This window comes from Polypterus senegalus, chromosome 17, assembly GCF_016835505.1.
Source record: "Polypterus senegalus isolate Bchr_013 chromosome 17, ASM1683550v1, whole genome shotgun sequence".
Lineage (NCBI taxonomy): Eukaryota > Metazoa > Chordata > Cladistia > Polypteriformes > Polypteridae > Polypterus > Polypterus senegalus.
This window is the reverse complement of record NC_053170.1, coordinates 59318247-59338775: the sequence shown is the minus strand read 5'-3', so window position 1 is coordinate 59338775 and position 20529 is coordinate 59318247. Positions and strand designations below refer to the sequence as shown.

At 37.5% G+C, this 20529-nt stretch overlaps 1 protein-coding gene across 2 annotated transcripts in view; it reads left to right on the top strand.

Moving 5' to 3' along the window:
- tmc6b (transmembrane channel-like 6b) overlaps positions 1–20529 on the top strand; it is a 139758-nt gene that overhangs the window by 82377 nt on the left and 36852 nt on the right. For both annotated transcript variants that reach the window (XM_039739535.1, XM_039739536.1), the window contains exons 13-17: positions 3698–3788; positions 3909–4006; positions 4245–4340; positions 17849–17924; positions 18372–18505. In XM_039739535.1, the coding sequence (XP_039595469.1) occupies positions 3698–3788; positions 3909–4006; positions 4245–4340; positions 17849–17924; positions 18372–18505 (495 nt within the window). The remainder of the gene's footprint in view (positions 1–3697; positions 3789–3908; positions 4007–4244; positions 4341–17848; positions 17925–18371; positions 18506–20529) is intronic.

Below are 20529 nucleotides of genomic sequence, written 5' to 3'. Positions count from 1 at the left end.
AAACTCAGTGCGCTCAGTTTATCAGCAAAGTGCGTATTTGGGAACACCGTAGTGACGACTTGGTTTAACATTACTTGGCAACAGGGAAAGTGGGGCAAATTGCACTGGTGCATTTGTGTCTCCCATAAAAGCAGCTTCACTTGAAATCACTTTGTGATTGTGCACGGTAAAACGTCCGCTGAAGTGTCAGATTCTTATTTAATTCTTCTGCTTTCTGTATCTTCTGCATTGCATTCAGGTTACCCTGATGTTTTGTCTCATAGTGCCGTCTTAGATTAAATTCTGTAATTACAGCCACATTAGCTCCACAAATGAGACACACGGGTTCAGTAAACATATACTCAGCCTCCCATCGGTTTTAAAGGCTCTATTTTCAGAATCAACTTTTCTCTTCAGCATCGTGTGAGCTAGCCGCAATAACTTGCAGCATCATAAGCTAGACTTGATTAACGCGTAAGTGTTGGCAAGGCAGCTGAAGCGCTGCATTATGGGATCTGTAGTTTATTGTGTTACCAGCGCTTCATATACCGGGCCATTAATAACAATAATACAGTATATAAAATGATCTCGCGGGCGGATATAATTACGCGGGCGGATGTGGCCCGACCCTTGAGTTTGACACATATGGACTAAATAGAACTTGAAAATATATATTTTTTTAAATGTGATCGCGCAATTCAGATAGAGTTGACGCGCACTACAGCCTGCATGCCTCAATAAGTCATCCTCCCCTCGCTCTTACTTTTTTACCGTTCATCTAATGAATACACTGAGTATGGCTTTACCAAAACAATCATTGATGGCGAATAAAGTATCCATTATTCGAGTATGTAGATCGGGATATATATATACATATATATATATATATACCCGTGTATCGCAGCGGAGAAGTAGTGTGTTAAAAAGCTAGAAAAAAAAGGGAACATTTTAAAAATAGCGTAACATGACTGTCAATATACAGTATTTGTTTTGTGAGTGTTACTGAGTGTTGCTGTCATCAAGGATTTGATTATCATTATTTCTTTCAATCAGGTTGTATTTGTAGGATGTGTTGTGTTCAAGTTACATTCCGTGTTTGTCAATCGTTGTAAAGATGACAGGTTTCATTCATCGATTCGTTTCTTACTGCATCAATAAACAGCTCGTCTTCTTTATCTGAGACCTGACACACTGCATGCACGGGTTTTTTACACTGTCTTCCTTTAGCGGGACATTGACTTTTCCACCGTGTGCTTTGTTTCCACAGTAGCTGGATTTATGAATATGCTTGTATGTATCAGGCGCTTCATATTTTTGCTGCCTTTTCAATTGTGTAATTCGGTTTTGTTCAGCTCTTTGGAACTGTTGCTTTTATCTGTGCACTCGTCAGTTCCGTGAGCCGCTCGGTGTACATGCATCGAAGTTCCCAGCTGTGCTGGTGCCATCTCGTGCTATGTCCATGGCTGTATTTAATGTTACCTTAGTCCTGGCACTTAAAACTTTCTCTCGCAGTTTAGCTGAGTTTGTGTCAAACACCACCCTGACCATCTCATCTTCCTCTGCATAAGCACAGTCCTTAACCCGTGAATATTTAGTGAGAGTTTGCTATTGGATTGCCGCTGACGGACGGCCTTATATGGGCAGGCACTAAATTACAAACGCCAGCGCAGCCTGTCTATGAACTTAATTTAAAGTGTAGGTTTACATCGTGCTTTGTTTCAGTAGCAGAACTCATGAATATGGTTGTATATGTCACTTTCGCTTCGCTTCTTATTGTTTCGCTGCCTTCTAAATTATATAATGCATGTTTTCTTCAGCGCTTTTTTGAGGTCTTCCTGGTTTTCTATGTACTGCGTGATTACGTGAAGGCGTGATGATGTCACACGAAACTCCGCCCCCACGGCGTTCAAGCTCATCTCCATTACAGTAAATGGGAAAAACAGCTTCCAGTTATGACCATTACGCGTAGAATTGCGATATAAAACCTGCCCAACTTTTGTAAGGAAGCTGTAAGGAATGAACCTGCCAAATTTCAGCCTTCCACCCACACGGGAAGTTGGAGAATTAGTGATGAGTGAGTGAGTGAGTGAGGGAGGGCTTTGCCTTTTATTAGTATAGATAGTAATAATAACAATACCTCACTACTCATAATGGTAAATGTGGGGAAGATCCAGGATCGGACCCGCAGCCGTTCTTACCTCTACACCAGCCATGCAATTAATATTTGGGTTTTGGTTTTTACATATTAAAAGCAGCATGTAAATTGAACCTATTTACCCAGATTGTTACTGACACAGAACACACATGAAATGAATGTTTTCTAAATCGCAATATATTATTTACCCTATACAACTCCAGGCACCTCACACCTTGTGCTGATTGACACATTTATAAAGTAAAGACACTGCTGATGAGGTGTGAGGAAATTTAAGGTGGCCCAGAATTACGATTTTTTTTGTAGGCTTCAGGAATTCTAGTGTTAAATACCTAGGCATTAACATTTTCCCTTCACTGCCAAGTTACCATTACTGAGAATTATTGCCAAACTCTAAGGTGAGAGTCTTTGACTTCATTGTCATCTTTGCCTTTATCTTTCATATCTGGATTGGCTATTATTAAAAATAAATATAGTCTACTGCCTCAATTTTGTTAGTGCAATGCTTACACTCCCTCCCCTCTAAAGTAGTGAATTCATTTAAAGTCACATCTATCTGCTCTTCTGAGGAACAAAAAAAAAAAGACGTACCATTAGACCTTTTACACTGATTAGAGGTAAATGTGGGGGTGGTGTTTCACTGCTGGATCTTACATTTACCATTGGTTTTTTGTACTGTGTCCAGTAATGCAGTGGATACTCCCTCTATTGCTGACATTCCCTCATGGTTACTGTTGGAGTCCAATAGGGTATCCTCAGGTTCTCTTCTCACCTTCCCCTTCTCCGGTATTAAGCTGTTTCCTTTATTCACTTGTATAGGGTGTAGGATGAAGACATATCTTGGTGTATGTCCCCTGTTTTCCACAACCTGGCCCCGCACAGTTGAAGTTGTCCTATTATGTTCCAACCCTGTTCTAGTAAAGATATTCACACACTGAGTGATATATTTCATGGGTCAGGCTTTCAAAAATTCCAGCCTCTAAAATGTTCCTTTTTTATCCCCTCCTTGTCCTTTTTCATTTTTTCTTTTCTGCACTTTCTGCTTCATTTCAATTCACTAGTTTTCAAAAACCTAGGTGTTTTTATTCTCTACAAGATAGTTAACTGTGAACCATATATATCAGCTAATAACTGGACATTATTTTTCATTTTTATATGTGTGTTTAATATTTGCTTTTAATTAATATGTTGATGAAGAAACCAGAGGTATAAAATTTAGAAACTTAGGGATTATGATCCTCCTCTGTCTGTTTTGTTGATTTTTTTTCCCCTCATAATAATATAATACACAATTCATTGAATGTATTGATACAGGTGAATAACACATACACAACTGTGAATATAATATAAAAATAGAGTGGTGTGTTTCATAAGCTAAAAGAATTGGTTTCTAATTTAGAAATGTATTCAAGTAAAATCATGCAACCATTGGAGCTCTCCGGGACTAGGAATGACTGTCCACTATCCTAGATGTATTGGAACTGACAACCTACAGTGTATACAGTATATTAAATGGAACGGAATGGTGTATTCTCATGTTTTATTTTCTTACATTACCTTTAGGAATTTGCTGCTTAAGCTATTCATTTTAGGAATTCTCTGTTATCACTGGCTGGGAACTACAGTCAGTGGACACAACATCCTAAAGCCATTGGTGAGTCAAATTTTTTATTTTATCTTGCTGTTTAATATGGACTGAGGTGAGAAACTAGTTTTATTTTCTTCTTTACTTTTTTATGAAGAAACTTAAACATATGTTCTGTCTTGTTTTCAGTGCTGGGAGACTTTTGTAGGGCAAGAACTATATCGATTCTTGCTAATGGATTTTATTTTTACCATCCTGGACACAATATTTGGTGAATTTGTGTGGAGGTAAATGTATATGTTTTTGTAAGCTAATTAAATAACCAAATGAAATAAAATAGGATTCCATATGAATGTATCCCAGCTGTGAGCAAATTGGAATAACAGTAAAGGTGATTTTACTTAAAATTGATCTAGTGAACTGTGATGACAAAACTTTCAATTGAAATATATGTTTATATTTTGGATGTCAGTGTTTATCATATTCGTCTTTTTAATTTAATGAACTTTTCTTGTCTCATAACAGGATATTTTCCCAGAGGGTTCTGGGGCGTCAAAGAAAGCCAGTGTTTGACATTGCTAGGAATGTCCTTGAACTCATCTATGGCCAGACTCTTGCTTGGTAGGGTATATTCATCATAAAAAATTGATTTCCTGCATGACTAAGTGACATCACTTTTTAGATGTATTATAATATAAAAGGTTTTGTGTAAATAATAACTTTATTGTTCGCTGTCAAGGTAGTCTCAAGAAAGACTTAATTATCTCTAAATGGAAAACTCACACTTGACTGAAGTTAAGCGTTAAGTGACAGCAAAGGGGACCTGCATGTGAGGTGTGCAGCTGAAGTCTCGTGTCATGCTAAAGAAAAGCAAGAAAATTTACCATATTCTACAACAATAGTACACAATAATACTGCAAACTGCAACGAGAACTTGGATAACTGACAACCTCTTCCATGTGTGCCAGGGAGTTCCCTGCATCGTCATTGTATACCTCAGGACTAAGCTATGCCTTCAGCCCCAAGACAAAAATTACTATATTTTGCATTCCACAGTATGTGTAGCTTGAGCTTTCCTGTCGACTGTAAGAATCGCTTCACTTGCCAGAGATAAATAGTTAAGGTAGAGTTGGAGGGAGAACGTACACGCTTTGGACCACCTTTAGGAATCTGATAATAATTAGGCAAACAGAATATTGATGTAGCTGCGTTTTCCCAAAATCACCACAGTTCTTAAGCTTTTAGTTTCCTTCATTGGGTGATTCCAGCACCAGTGTAAAGCGTGATTGAATAATTCCACAGACAGTTCACACAGAAATAGAGAAAAAATCAATATAGTAAAAAAAGTTATTGTTTAAGAAAAGCTCTATTTAAGGCTTATAAATCTTATTTCATTTTTCTAAGTTTGATCATACAGTTGTACTTGAGGCATATTAAGCAAGTTAACACTAGAATCTCTGAAACCTACGAAAACATTTGTAGTTCTGGCCCACCTTAAATTCCTTCAACTCCCTCAGCATCTTTTGTATTGCAAATTTGTCAATTAGCATAAGCAGCAAGCAGCCTGCTATCCCATCCCCACAACTGCCACAGCTCGTTGGACAAAAATGTTCTTCTAGCTCAAGTCTGTTTATCTGGGTGTGAGGTGTCTGGAGTTGTATAGGGTAATAATATATTATTTGGAACACATGCATTTCATATGTGTTCCGTGTCTACAACGATCTGGGTAAATATAGGATGACGGGAAATGTAAGGGAAGAAATACTGAACACATAGCTAAAACAGAAACTTTTTCATGTTATAATACTGATGACAAAATTTTGACATGAAGTGTATAATGTGTGAAGACTGAAGTCCAAATATCAAATAAACACTTTCACAAAATGTACAAGTATAACAAAACAAATGTGTCTTTATTCATGAATATAACCGAAGAAAAAGAAATCGGGTTAGGGTGCGATGCTGACACAACTGAGTACATTTGATTACTAAGAAGAGAAACAGAATAGATGATGGTTAGTAACAAATTATAACTGTCATATTATGTTTTAGTGATAAACACCACATCTAATATTGTTTGCCTATATTTATTTGCTTATCTTCCTACAGCATAAAGTCAAACTAGACTGCAGAGCCTCCTGTGTTTGATTGACATAGGCATGCTGACAAAGTACATTTGCAATGCCACTCCTTATTTAGGAAAAGATCAGTTACATAAAGTGCAGCTATAGGCTACTTTAACCAGTGCAGTTTCTGTACTGTGATTTCTTCTAAAACCTTACTGAAACTTATCAAGAATACCATGTTTATTCAAGTGATCATTTAGCTGCATAATGACTGCCTTTTGTAGAATTTTCTTTGAAAAAGCTTGTTGGTATTATGTCAAGAATGTAGGTGGAGGGTTTTAGTTGAGAAAGTATTCTATATAGATCAGGTAAGTCTATGTAGGTGAAAGAATTTAATTTGCTTTAAATGGAATACCGGGGTTTAATAGGATCAGTATTGTGGGAGATGTACTATATTATTTCTAATATCATTAATTTTGTGATTAAAATATATAGCAAAAGCCTCACAAGTTTCACTGGAAGTTTTTTGGAGATATTCCATTGAGTGACCTGGGTTTAGCAAACGATCAATAGTAGAGAATAAAACTTGCAGATTACCAGCATTATTATTTAGAATTTTAGAGAAGTAGCACTGCATCTTAAGACTGACTATGTTGTTGTATTCTGTTATTTTAGTCTTCAATATTTCATAGTGAACTATCAATTTAGTTTTTCTCAATTTACTGTATGCTCATCTCTCCTTCATGTTTTCTTTAAATAAGACGCTGTTTGTGTCTTCCTTGGTATAACAGTGCTGGAGGATTATTTAACTGTCTTTTCAGGAGCGACTGTGTCAGTGGCAGCTCTCACTTTATTTACCTTATTATCACTATTGTAATAAGCACTACAAATGGACTGGTTGCTTAAATTTGAAGCTGCATATGAATCAAAGAAGTGTGTTTTTAACAATACGCTTCTCATTAATTGCAGTTATCAGTATTTCTACTTGAAATGTTAAGAGAAAATGATCTGATAAACTAATATCCATGATCGGCCTCACATCAACTTTTAATCCTTTAGTAATCACTAAATTCAACTTTCCCCGAACCCCTCCCCCAAATTGTGTTTTGGCTGACTAATGTGCTGGCTCAGATTAAGAGTTCAGGAGGATCATGAATTTTTTTGCTTTCAGGTCTCACTGATTATTGATATGAAAATTAAAATCACCAACAATTAGGAACCTGTCATAGTGTCAATTATAATAACTAGCTAATACTGAGAATTTCTCGAAAAAAGACACATTATATTTCGGAGGTCTGTACACAGACAATACTAGAGACTAAGAAACTCCTTGAATAACAACGACAAGATAATGAAAGGACACGAATGTACCAAAACCGACATGTTTACACTCGAAGGAATATTATCTAAACTGCTGCCTTTCTTGCCTTAGCAAACCACATGAGTAAAAAGATGTAATTCAGAGATTCAGATTTCATTAAAAACAGCCTTACCATCAGAGCTAAGCCACGTTTCACGTAAGAAAATCAATTTTTCTATCACTAATGAAAAAATATGAAATTTTGATGAAAAATATCTTGTTGGTTTATGTTCTAACATTTAATAAGGCCATATTTAAGGTCTCAGAAGAGCAGAGCTGAACTGGCGGAGCATTACAGCTGTTGGAAATGGTGGTTAAGTTATTTATATTAATTTCACTTTGTGCAGATGTTTTATTTAATTTATAATCTGTTATAGTTTTAATACAGTACACATCTAGAGGTAAAATGGTAATTAAATTATTCACATTTATGCCATGTTGTATGGATCTTTTACTTAGACTGAGGTCTGTTGTTATAGTATTAATGCAGTGCACATTTGAGGAAGAGTTTGCTACAGAGTTATCATATCCTAGCAAAGCATTATGGAAAGGATTTAGGTTAAAATTACATAGTCAAGAGTGACAAATTACCTTATAGATGTTTTTGGAGAGGACCTGGGTACTGAATCTATTAGGATAACAACAACAACATTTATTTATATAACACATTTTCATACAAAAAATGTAGCTCAAAGTGCTTTAATAGTGAAGAATATAAAAATAAAAGACACAGTAAGAAAAATAAGTCAACATTAATTAACATACAGGTGTCAGTCATAAAATTAGAATATCATGACAAAGTTGATTTATTTATGTAATTCCATTCAAAAAGTGAAACTTGTATATTAGATTCATTCATTACACACAGACTGATGTATTTCAAATGTTTATTTCTTTTAATTTTGATGATAATAACTGACAACTAATGAAAGTCCCAAATTCAGTATCTCGGAAAATAAGAATATCAATTAAGACCAATGCAAAAAAAGGATTTTTGGAAATGTTGGCCAACTGAAAGGTATGAACATGAAAAGTATGAGCATGTACAGCACTGAATATTTAGTTGGGGCTCCTTTGGCCTGGATTACTGCAGCAATGCTGCGTGGCATGGAGTCGATCAGTCTGTGGCACTGCTCAGGTGTTATGAGAGCCCATGTTGCTCTGATAGTGGCCTTCAGCTCTTCTGAATTGTTGGGTCTGGCGTGTTGCATCTTCCTCTTCACAATACAGAAAATCTATGGGGTTAAGGTCAGGCGAGTTTGCTGGCCAATCAAGATATCACGGTACCTTGAACCACCCCAAACCATCACTGACTGTGGAAACTTTACACTGGACCTCAAGCAACGCGGATTCTGTGCCTCTCCTCTCTTCCTCCAGACTCTGGGACCTTGATTTCCAAAGGAAATGCAAAATTTACTTTCATCAGAGAACATAACTTTGGACCACTCAGCAGCAGTCCAGTCGAGACGCTTCTGACGCTGTCTCTTTTTCAAGAGTGGCTTGACACAAGGAATGTGACAGCTAAAACTCATGTCTAGTATACGTCTGTGCGTGGTGGTTCTTGAAGCACTGACTCCAGCTGCAGTCCACTCTTTGTGAATCTCCCCCACAATTTTGAATGGATTTGTGTCACAATCCTCTCCAGGGTGCGGTTATCCCTATTGCTTGTACACTTTTTTCTACCACATCTTGTCCTTCACTTCGCCTCCGTATTAATGTGCTTGTACACAGAGCTCTGTGAACAGCCAGCTTCTTTTAGCAATGACCTTTTGTGTCTTTCCCTCCTTGCGCAAGGTGTCAATGGTCGTCTTTTGGACAACTGTCAAGTCAGCAGTCTTCCCCGTGATTGTGTAACCTACAGAACTAGACTGAGGGACAATTTTGAAGGCTTTTGCAGGTGTTTTGAGTTAATTAGCTGATTAGAGTGTGGCACCAGGTGTCTTCAATATTGAACCTTTTCACAATATTCTAATTTTCCGAGATACTGAATTTGGGACTTTCATTAGTTGTCAGTTATAATCATCAAAATTAAAAGAAATAAAACATTTGAAATACATCAGTCTGTGTGTAATGAATGAATCTAATATACAAGTTTCACTTTTTTGAATGGAATTACTGAAATAAATCAACTTTGTCATGATATTCTAATTTTATGACCGGCACCTGTAGAATAAGAGTAAGGTCCGATGGCCAGGGAGGACAGAAAAACAAAAAACTCCAGACAGCTGGAGGAAAAAATAAAATCTGCAGGGATTCCAGACCATGAGACCGCCCAGTCCCCTCTGGGCATTCTACCTAATATAAATTAAACAGTCTTCTTTGTATTTAAGGTTCTATTTAGGGATACAGACCATCTTGTGTGAAGAAATGTTGGCTCCCCCAGGAAATATCCCAATTGTCCACAAACCCAATATTTTGTCCCTCATAGAAGCCTTTCAGCCAATTGTTTAATGCCAGCAGACAACTGCAGTATTCATTCGATCTTCTAGCCAGAGGTATGGGACCTGAAGTGAAGATCCTCGCAGCCAGGGTCCTCTCCTTCGTGGCATTAATAAGTGCTTTGAAATTCGCCTTAAGAATCTCTGACTGTTAGTATCGCATGTCGTTTACCCTGACTTGAATTATGATGGTCCCCACTGCCCTGTTTTTTTGCCTCTTGAAGACTGTTGGTGCTCTTCTTGTAACATCTTGTACACGAGCACTGGGAAAACAAGAAAAAAAAGATTTCTGTTTAGGGCAAGAAATATTAACGTTTCGTACGGCAGAATACAAATGTGTCATCCGGGGTTGCTGGCACTGTGGGGGTACCATCTTCTGTGCTGTCTTTTTTTTTTTTTCTTGCACCTTTACAATACCATAAGAATGTACGGCAGCGTATTTGAGCCACAGAGAAAAAAAAATAAGGACATAATGAAAATGTCTATTTTGTGATTAAAGTGGAAATTTCAACTTTAAACTCGAAATTTCCTCTTTAATCCCATAGCTTACTTTATCATTAAAGTAGGCTGTCGTAAGCGTCATCTTAAAACCTTCCCAGTTGTTAAATTGCTACATGCTTCTGGGGCTTCCTCTTGACCTGGCAGCAGCGGCAAGCAGCATCATCACACAGAACATATTAAATTTATAATATTCCAGCTTTCTGCACATGTAGAATTCTTAGATTTGTAGTTGATATCACTTTCATGATGAAATGCATTAAAATATGTATGTTACATTTTACAGATTGTTAACTTTGTTTAAATAATGAATACTGCTAATAGTTACACATATGGGGTGGCATAGTGGCAGAGCGGTAGCGCTGCTGTCTCGCAGGGAGTCGCATCCCTTGTGATCCCTGCCTGGAGTTTGCATGTTTTCCTGGTGGGTTTCCACAGTGTGCTCAGTTTTTCATCCAAAGACATGAAGGTCTGGGGATTTGGTGAAGCTACAATGACGCCAGTGTATGTGTGTGCTTGTGTTAACCTTGCGTTGAGCTGATACCCCGTCCAGAGATTTTGTTTCTATCTTCCGCCAATGCTGCTGGAATGGGTGTATCCCTGAATTGATGAATGTAATCATTAAACATCCTTTTCAGAGATATTGTGGCAAGGTGTCCTCAGAATATAATGGATGTTTTTGGGCACACGCATCGCATCGCATGAAGTATAAACCTGGCCTTAGGTGCCTTACTTTTCAGCTGATTATGTTGACTAGGGCTTATTTTTGGGGTAGGGCTTATATTACAGAGCAGCCTGAAAATCATGCTAGGTCTTATTTTCAGAGTAGGCCTTATTTTCGGGGAAACATGGTAACTAATGAACTATGAGGATTGCAACAGAGGGGGTGCAATGGGGGGTGGGGGTGTAATAGTCTGCATTCTGCTAAACCACACATTTGCAAAACAAAAGCAGGCTTTTAGTGCAGTGATAAAGAACAACAAACTTCTTGGCATATATCGGGAAAATTTAAGGAGGGCAGGGGCAACTAAAAAATCATAAGCTTCAGGGATCCTAGTGTTAATGTCTGCCATTAATGCCACTGGCATGTCTCTAAATCTTTTGAGGATGCCAATGAGTGTTTTAGTCAGGTCAGGACCTTTCAGTAGTTGTACATTAAGTGAAATGCCTTGGTAGGTGGTTGCACAATCAAAGTCTACTCAAATCTTGTTTTTCTTAGGATGATATACACCATGATGTGGAATGTACCACACCTTGCCTTCATTACTATTCAAGCTTCCTTTGCGTACCCTGACAGCATAACCCTTCTCTGTAATGTTTCTCATGAAAGCCTTATAGTCTTTGTTGAAACCGAATTTTGTCTCAGCTTTCTTTTGAGTCCAACAGCACACTGTTCTACAATACAGCAATTGTTTGGCATTTTAAGTATTTCCTCCTTTAACCTCCTTAGCGTTGCATATTTATTAAATCTCAAAGAAAAATAATGATACAAATAATAATAGTAATTATGAATAAAAACAATATTGTGAAATTAACAATAATAACAGTAATAATAATATTACTAACGATGCCAAAACAGTATGTAATCTCAAAATGAGTCCTTTGTTTGGTAAATCTTAAAGCATGGTGAAAGACACAATCCAAAGTCACAGTGGGGACAATAATAACGTGTTTCTTTACAAATTTTCTTCCCAGATTTTTTTTTTTGCTGTTGATGGTATGTAATTAATAAAATTTCTACCAATAAGACACTCTGGATTGATCAGTGATGTGGTGGGTCGACCGCATCTCTTTAGCGGTAGTGTGGATGGTGGATATGCGGCAGTGATTTGTTCTACAAGCTGGCATGTAAAGTTTCACCAGGTTCTTGTTTGTATAAAATTAATGCATCCCAAATGCAGTGTTTCACCAGATAATGAAATATCTTTTAGTAATATTTCTTTTGTTGCCTCCATGTAATGAGATAGAAAGTCAATTCTTGATCCACACAATCTACACTGCCCATTGTGTTATTGTAGTCAACCATAGCACAAGGCTTCGTAACCTGCTTGTTGCCTTTTGCCTGAACAGTGACTGTAGCTGCATTATGTACAGTGTTAAGAAAACAGACATCTTTCTTGTCCTTCCATTAAGGCGCAAGCGCTTTACCTTTTTGCCAAGCTACTAGTGCACCTTGTTGTAATTTAGTCTTCAGGCATGCTATGACGGTTGGGTCACACTGTTTCATATGCATCAGTCTTTTTTTTTGCAGCAAGATGTCACAAAGCTCTAATGAAGTATTAAAAATTTTCCATGCTTACACAGTAACCTTGATCCAGCAGAGCATCTATCAAAGTCAGCACCGATAACATAGCAACGCCATACTGATTGTATTTCTGTTCAAACATTGTCATTTTCCTGCATACAGAACTGAATTCCAGATGTTTCATGTTTTAGAATCAGAATGCTTATAAAACTTCATGCCAAATCTTGCTCTTTTTGATGCGATGTACTGTATCCATGACAGTCTGCCCTTATAAGCCATGAGACATTTCATCTATGCTGACATCACAGTCTGTAATGTAAAGCTCTGAAATTTTGCTGCAGTAATCTAGTATATCTCCCAAATTTTCTTCAGTTTGGGTGCTGGATGGGTATTTTCATCTAAGTCTTCATTGTTGGTAAAGTATAGATGTTTCTTACTTAATGAAAAATTACACTCGGACGTAATTTCTCCAAAGAATGGTGTTGCCAAAATTTTGTTCTTGGACCAGTACCATCACTGACCAGGAGTCATTGCAGTATAAACAAGACTAAAAAGGCCCAGATATCGTCGGCAATTACTGGTTCCCATCTTTTTGAATGTATGGTGTATGGTTATTTGTCCGACTCTATTCAGCAAATCTCGACAACAATTCTGTTGATTATGTTGTCATCCAGGAATATCTTTATGTACGTGTGTAGATTTTGGCTGTCAATGTCCAATTTTATTCCTGGTTGCTCCACAAAATCAAAACGAGGTGGCGCTGGTTTCGTTGAAGTACAGTCTACAGATAACCAGGCACAAGGGTCACTTTTGGATTCATCAGAATCACTTTTGGGCATCGACACCTTTGCCCATGTGATGCTCAGATGTAATGCTTATGCAAGACTCGCCTTTATCAGTGCTTGGGACTTAGGCTGACCGCACATTTACAGCCCTAGTGATCCTCGTTCTAATGCTTACACAAGATACATCTGTACAGTTGCCCAAATGACAATCGGGACTAATACTTTTAGCACAGTTTTTGCAGCTCAAGTAACACTCAAGTCTAACGCTAAGGATGCTATAGGCAAATTTAGGCAATAATGGCCACCTGCCAGTCTTGCAGATCCTGAGACCATGGTGTCCTCCTGCAACTTTTCCTTGTTCACTTCACAGCTTCGCTCTAGAAAATCTGTGTTATACTGTTGAACTAACATATGTTCAATTTCTGATACTGACACATGATTGATTGAGTGTTTAGGCAGCTTACTAGTTTGTTTTATGATGTCACTTATCTCCTTGTTTGACCCACCAACCCCCCCATCCAAATGCAGTCTTCATAGCATGAGGTCCACCTCCTTGGCTAGGTATGATTCACAACTGCTAGAAGATTTCTGGGTTGTTGATTCCTATTAAAAGATCAACTTCTGAGTCAATACAAGATAGACATATCTCTTTAAGATATGCCCACTTCTCGATGTCTTCTTGATGTGGAATATTTTCTCTCTCCAGTGGAATAGTGACCTATGTATTAACCTTTGGCAATTCAATATATGCATTATCATTTAAACCACTTGCAGATCTGATAAAATAGCATTCTTGGTTAGTATCCTTGAATAAGCAATATAATTTCTTACAGTTTTGAGGAATACTGTGGTTCTTTTTCCACAGAGGTTTAACTGTCTCTGAAGATTTTCAGTACAAATGGTTACTGTACTGCCGTTTGGTCCCCTTAGATTTTGCCTTAACAGGGACCACATACATACACACTCTTCTCCGGCCCCAGTAAGGGCTTAAATTGTTTTCTTAGCTTCTTGTTCAGTGCACGTGGCCTTACAGGATGTGGCTTTACTGGATGTGGCTTTACTGGATGTGGCTTTACTGGATGTTGCTCCATCTTCCTTTTTGATGTGCGAGATGTCTGGGTGCTGCAAAGGACATATCTCACATTTCATTTTTTCTTTACAATTCTTTCCAAGGTGCCCTGTTTGAGACAATCAAAGCATAGACCTTTAGATTTAAAAAAGTTGATTCTATCTCTGTATGGCAATTGTTTGATTTTGCTACATTCTGCAAGATTATGCTTGTCACTGCAAAATACACAAGGTCTTATAAATGCACAAACAGCAGTTAGAATATTTTTGACCGAGGTTTCCCAAAACCCCTCTTCAAAAGCGTCAGAAATACTTATGGTGAAAATACTTCCTGTTCTCTGGCCACTCTTCAGATGAGACATAACCTTGTCGGCCTTTTCTTTTTTCTCTAGCTCCATACACGGGATGCATCTACATTTTAGTCTGATGATGTAGAAAGATGGTTAGGTTGTCGATACCAGCCTTTCTGTATTCCCTTTCTTGAAGTTCGTAAGCCAAGCTTTGCCATTTTTTTCGTAAAGAATAAGGGAGGTTTGATAGTATTGTATGTATATTTGAATTGTTGTTGAATTCTTCACGGTTCCCTGCATTGAACATGGCGTTCATACAACCATCAAGAAAGGTTGCATAGTCTCTCAGGGCTGCCCCATCATTCTGCTTTATTTGAGACCACTTAGTAACTATCAAGAAGCTTTCTGGTTACTTTATAGCCTTTACTTAGTGGCATTTGTGTGCAACCTTTGGCCATTTCTTAAGGAGGACATCCAGTATACTGGATTAAGTAATCAGTCTTATTTTGAGGGTCCTCTAACACATCGCCTACAGTGTGATCAAAGGCCCTGATGAAGTCTGCATAAACCAATGGGTCACCTGAAAATAAAGGGACCTGTCTGTGTGGTACTTCACCACGGGGTGCATGATATTTCTCTTGCCTATCTCTTTCCTGGGCTAACTTCCTAGTGACTTCACTGACTGCCTTCTGACCCTCAGGAAGTGCCTTTAGAGTTTCAGCAACTGCCTTCTGACATTCGGTTTGCCTCTGCATGAGCTTCAGTATATTCCACAACACTTGATTGACACTATGAGTGACAGTGCCTGCATTAGATGTTTGTGGTGGCTTTGAAAAATTTCATCAAGTTTTGAACATGCAAGTGTGGCTATTGAAGATTCTGTAGCTTCAGCGGTTATCTGTGATGGCAAAGGGTGATTTTTACTTTCAACTTTGTGTGGAGCTTGAGCAGTACTGGATTCCATGCTATTTTCATCTTGTAGTTGTAGTCCACTAAGTTGATTCACTAACTGATCATTAACTAGGCTCTGAGCTCTGTCATCATTTTCATAGAGCCATACCATTGTACTCATTATTGTACTCTAGGTCTATAACACACTACTGAGTATTGCAAAAGGTACTTGCACAGAGAGGGTGGGGAGCTGTGACAGCAGCAACAAAAGCTGGCAAAACAGTGAGTAAATATCCAATGTCATAGTGGGTAATAGTTAAAAGTAGCCACGATTCCTTAATGGGAAGAAATTAAGGTGCAGATAAAGCAGTATAACAAACTCATGCCAGAGAATGTTAATGCTAGTATAGAGTTAGAGCAGAAGCATTCATTAATATGAAAGAAAACATTTATTTTAAGTATAGTGTGGTTAGCAGAAAAGGCTTGAAAGTAAAGAAGTAAAAAGGGTGTCTGCATTAGTATAATAGTCATCTTGTGAGGGCTATAGAATAGGGAAACCTGCATTTAAAACTGGTAAGTTGATAAATAAATAACCAGCCTCACAACATCAGATAGTATTCAGTTAGCAAGTTGTCTTAGTGAAAAGGAATTTGGGTATATAAATGATACAAGAGCAGTTTAGAGCACTCATAGCAGGGAGAGTTAGCAGTAGTAAGGGAGCAAGGGTGTATTGCATACAGGCATGATGCTTATCTGCTTTATTTTGAATATCGTACCTCTTTGTACATTCCCCTGTACAATCATTGGAAGTGGTTGTCTGAAAGTTTTCTTCTTTATCTGAGAGTGTAACCAAACTTTTGTAGGACAGTAGTGTTGGTGCCAAGAAAGATCCTGAAGACAGAAACTTGAGGTTACAGTCTTCAGAGTCAGCAGTACATCCCTTGTATATGTTATCCATAGCCTCAGGCTTTTCAGGTCTTAGCTTTGCTTTTATCCAGTGAGTTGAACGAGCATCCAGCACAAGTAGTTGCAAAAATTGAGAAGTTTATATTTGGAAAAGCTGTAACAGTGTGCATCTTGGATTATAAATGATGATTTATAAATCTAGGTCAAATAATGATAAAAACTATGAACAGGTACCATTAAATAAAGATAAACAAGACAAAACACATGAAAAGACTCATAAAATGCGTCTCCACTGAGGTCAAACCACTGCTTATTCTAATATTTGTGTAAATTGGGACACCCATGTCCATGTTAACATCAATAACAGTAGCAGGAGAGGATTTACTGAGATAAAAAGGATATGCAAAATAAGATTAAATACAAGCTGGAGAAGATAAGTAGTGATTTACACCAGGGTACCAATATTCAAATGTCACTGCTTGTGGCAATACATGGGGTCTTTTGTGTTCACACAAAAAAAAAAGAAAATATCATCAATCGTGTTTTCTGAATAGGAGTTATAACAACATGGCCATTTATAGTACAGCAATTTAGGAACAGTTAAGAAAGGACAGTAGCATGACACTAATTTAAATAATTAAATATTTAAAAATAATTTTAAAATGTAATAGTAGTTTACATTGGCCATGGTACGTCTATTGTTAATGAAAAATTCTGTAGCCATTTGTGTGTTATTAGCTGGATAGTTATTGGTGCCTGTAGTTTACCTTGCATTGAACATTTTTTGAATGGACTGTATGCTTTTTCTGCAAATGTCAGTGCATGGCATATATACTGTTATGATGGACTATCTCAGGCATTTCTTGCTAAAAACCTCATCCTTATCTCCCTGCCCCAAGATATTTATGATAAAAGTATAATTAAGGAAAACCTTGATTATCATTTTTAGTTTGAATTCCTCAAGCAACTCATCATTCTTAGTTTGAATTGTTCAATCAACTCAGGACAGACACATGACAGAACCGGTTTAGCATTGCACATTAACCTAATTTGAACTCTATTGCCACGCAAGATAGTTGCTAGGATTTTGTTTTTCTGTTACAGTCTTACACATAACTAGGTAAATACAATTAAACAATACAATATACAATGCATGACTCCATCATAACATTATATACAGTAGTTATGAAAAATATATTACCCCCCAAAAAAAATACTCCTGCCAAGTAGTTCTTTACGAAGTAACAACAAAATAAGCATAATTTAAGGTTGAATGGAGGAGTTTAGTAATCAGGAAAAGACTGAAATGAAACATAGACATATTTTCATATTTTTGAAAATGTTCACATTTGTCAGTGTGTCTTTTAAGCTTATGCAAAATCCCAATTTAAATCTCACCGAATTGTGTTCTGAAACTGTGTAGGTTGCCTAATATGGCTGCAAGATTAGATTTTTGTCTTTTTGTAGCTTTTTTGTGATTGTCCTTACACCTTGCAAAATTTGTTACCATTCTTATCAAGGAATCACCTGTTTGAATTACGTTAATTGCAATTTAACATAACTAGTGCATTTCTTATTTCAGGTTGGGAGTTCTTTTCTCACCATTGATTCCTGCCATGCAGATAATTAAACTTGTACTCTTATTCTACATTAAAAAGGTAATTTTACTATATATTTCTGCATATTAGTCTCCTGGTTACATCATGTCCATTTTATGGAAGATTAAACTCAGTAAAAAAGTAAAATAATATCTTTTTTTCATGAGCAGATTGTTTCTCACTATAGTGCACCAGGTCAGATTATACTATACACACAGGTTTCTGCCTTCGTTGTCTCCTGCTTGTCGTTGTCTTCAGCATGAAATTATTTCTTTTTTTTTAGTTTTCTTTTGCCATCATTTTGTGCTTGTAGATTAACTGATCATTGACTAGCTGTTTATTCATCTTATATTTAACATTTTCTCTGTATTACTAAAGACTAAATGGTTTTACTTAGAAGTGATGAAATGTGCTTTGAATTTAAGAATGTCACTGATACATACATTTATGGGTATCTGTGTAATACAAAAATATTTGTTTAACACATAAGTTACGTAATTTTTTCAGACTAGCCTAATGATGAACTGCCAATCACCCAGCAAGCCTTGGAGAGCAAGCCAGATGATGACCATCTTCATTACATTGCTGTGTTTTCCATCTTTTCTTGGATCTGCAGTGGTTGTAACTTACACAATTTGGTCGTAAGTGTAATTAATAATAATAATAAGTTTATGTAGTGCCTTTCATACACTCAAGGACACTTTACAATTTAATAAACACATTCACAAGACAGTAGAAATCACATACAAGAAAATGAATAATACTCATTGAAAAGATACGTTTTTAACAGGAGTTTGAAATGAATAATAGATTTTTCCTCGCGAAGGCTGAAAGGAAGAGCATTCCAAATTCTAGGGTCTATCACACTGAAAGTATAGTTACTAACCTGTATTTAGGTCTTCTAGATCAAATAAAACTAATCTCAGCAGTTTCATTTATCCTCACCATTGATTATTTTCATTCATTCTTTTGTCATCGTCATTATTATTTTCACTTCTCCAACCCTAACTAAGTTTACTATGACAGTTCATGTCCCAAGTGTACGTGTACTGTCCGTGCCTACAGAGGTTTCCTCCTCCTTTCTAAAAAGCAGCTTAAGTGAATTGGTGATGTTAAATTGGTCATTGTGTATTTATGTTTACCCTGTGATGGTGCAGTAACTTTTAGTATGGTCTGTTGTGTTGCGCCAGTAGCCTCAAAGATGCAAACACCCTTATATTCTTTCATTGATTTTGCACAATTTTACCATCAGATGGCACCTGGGAGCCTAGTAGTTAAATGGGTCATGTTTTGAATCATATTAAGACAATATGTGAACCACTCCAGGGTTCTCTTGGAAAAACACCAGGATCACACCAGTTTTTGAAAAAACTGGTCCAAATGAGAGAGACAGAGAGAGGTTGAGAGGAAATGAACTAGGTGTGAAAACTCCCCAAAATTTGAGCCACTCACCTCTGTTTAGAGGTTTAATGATTTAGAGTTGGTATTTTTTATAACTGATGATTTCAACCTTAAAATCTTTATGCATTCAATTCACAGTACTGGTGTCTCTTTGGAGAATCCTTAGGTACCGCTGGTTTGACTTTGTGTTGAATGAGCAGTTGCTTACAAATTCCCAAATGTGGCACATTACCTATATTGTGAGGGAGCATCAGTTACAGCACTATGGCAATTCCAGATGTTCATTGTATTTCCTGCCATGTACTCATAAAAGCACCACAAAGCAATATTGTGATGGTCAAATGTCTGTTTTATGTATCTTTGACCGTGACTTCAGTCAAAATCTGAAACAAGATTCCACCAACATTATACTTGGAATTCCCCAACTCTTGATCTTGCATGTTTTTACTTTATTTTATCACTCTCTATATATTTATATTTATATACGAGAAATGGTGTATTTTCTGAGAAAATTCCAGGGGTGCCGATAATTTTGTCCATGACTGTATGTATATCGGGTCGGGCGTACCTGTTCGTGAGGTTGTGGCACCGAGAATGGGCATCAGCATTGGCCTGCAACAGACTTCAATGATAAATGACCGAAAACTTATAAGGCTGTAGGTCCAAAAACCACTTTGTGACTCGTGGATTTGAATCCCTGTGTAACGCCATCCGCTGTAACGTTGCATGGTCAGTCACCAGGGTGAAGTCCCGACCCAGGAGGTAGTACCTCAGCTGCATAATCCCCCATTTAATTACTGAAGCCTCCCGCTCCACTGCCGCACACCTGGTCTCTCGGTCCAACAGTTTCCGACTCAGGTACATAACGGGGTGTTCCACTCCATTGATGCTTTGGCTCAGCACGGCACCAAGACCTGTGTCTGAAGCATCCGTCTGGAGAATGAAAGGCAAAGTAAAATCAGGAGCTTTCAAAATAGGAGCTGATGTAAGGGCCTGCTTAAGGTCACTAAATGCAGTGTCAGTATCATCATCCCAAACCACATGATTAGGTTTCCCCTTCCTTGTTAGGTTTGTCAAGGGTGTTGCTCTCTCGGAAAACCAGGGTACAAACCGGCAATAGTAACCCACTAAGCCGAGAAATGCTTGTACTTGCCGCTTGGTTATCGGACGGGGCCAATTCACTATGGCATCTATTTTGGAGCATTGTGGTTTGACCATACCCCGACCCACAAGGTAACCTAAATATTTGGCTTCGACCAACCCA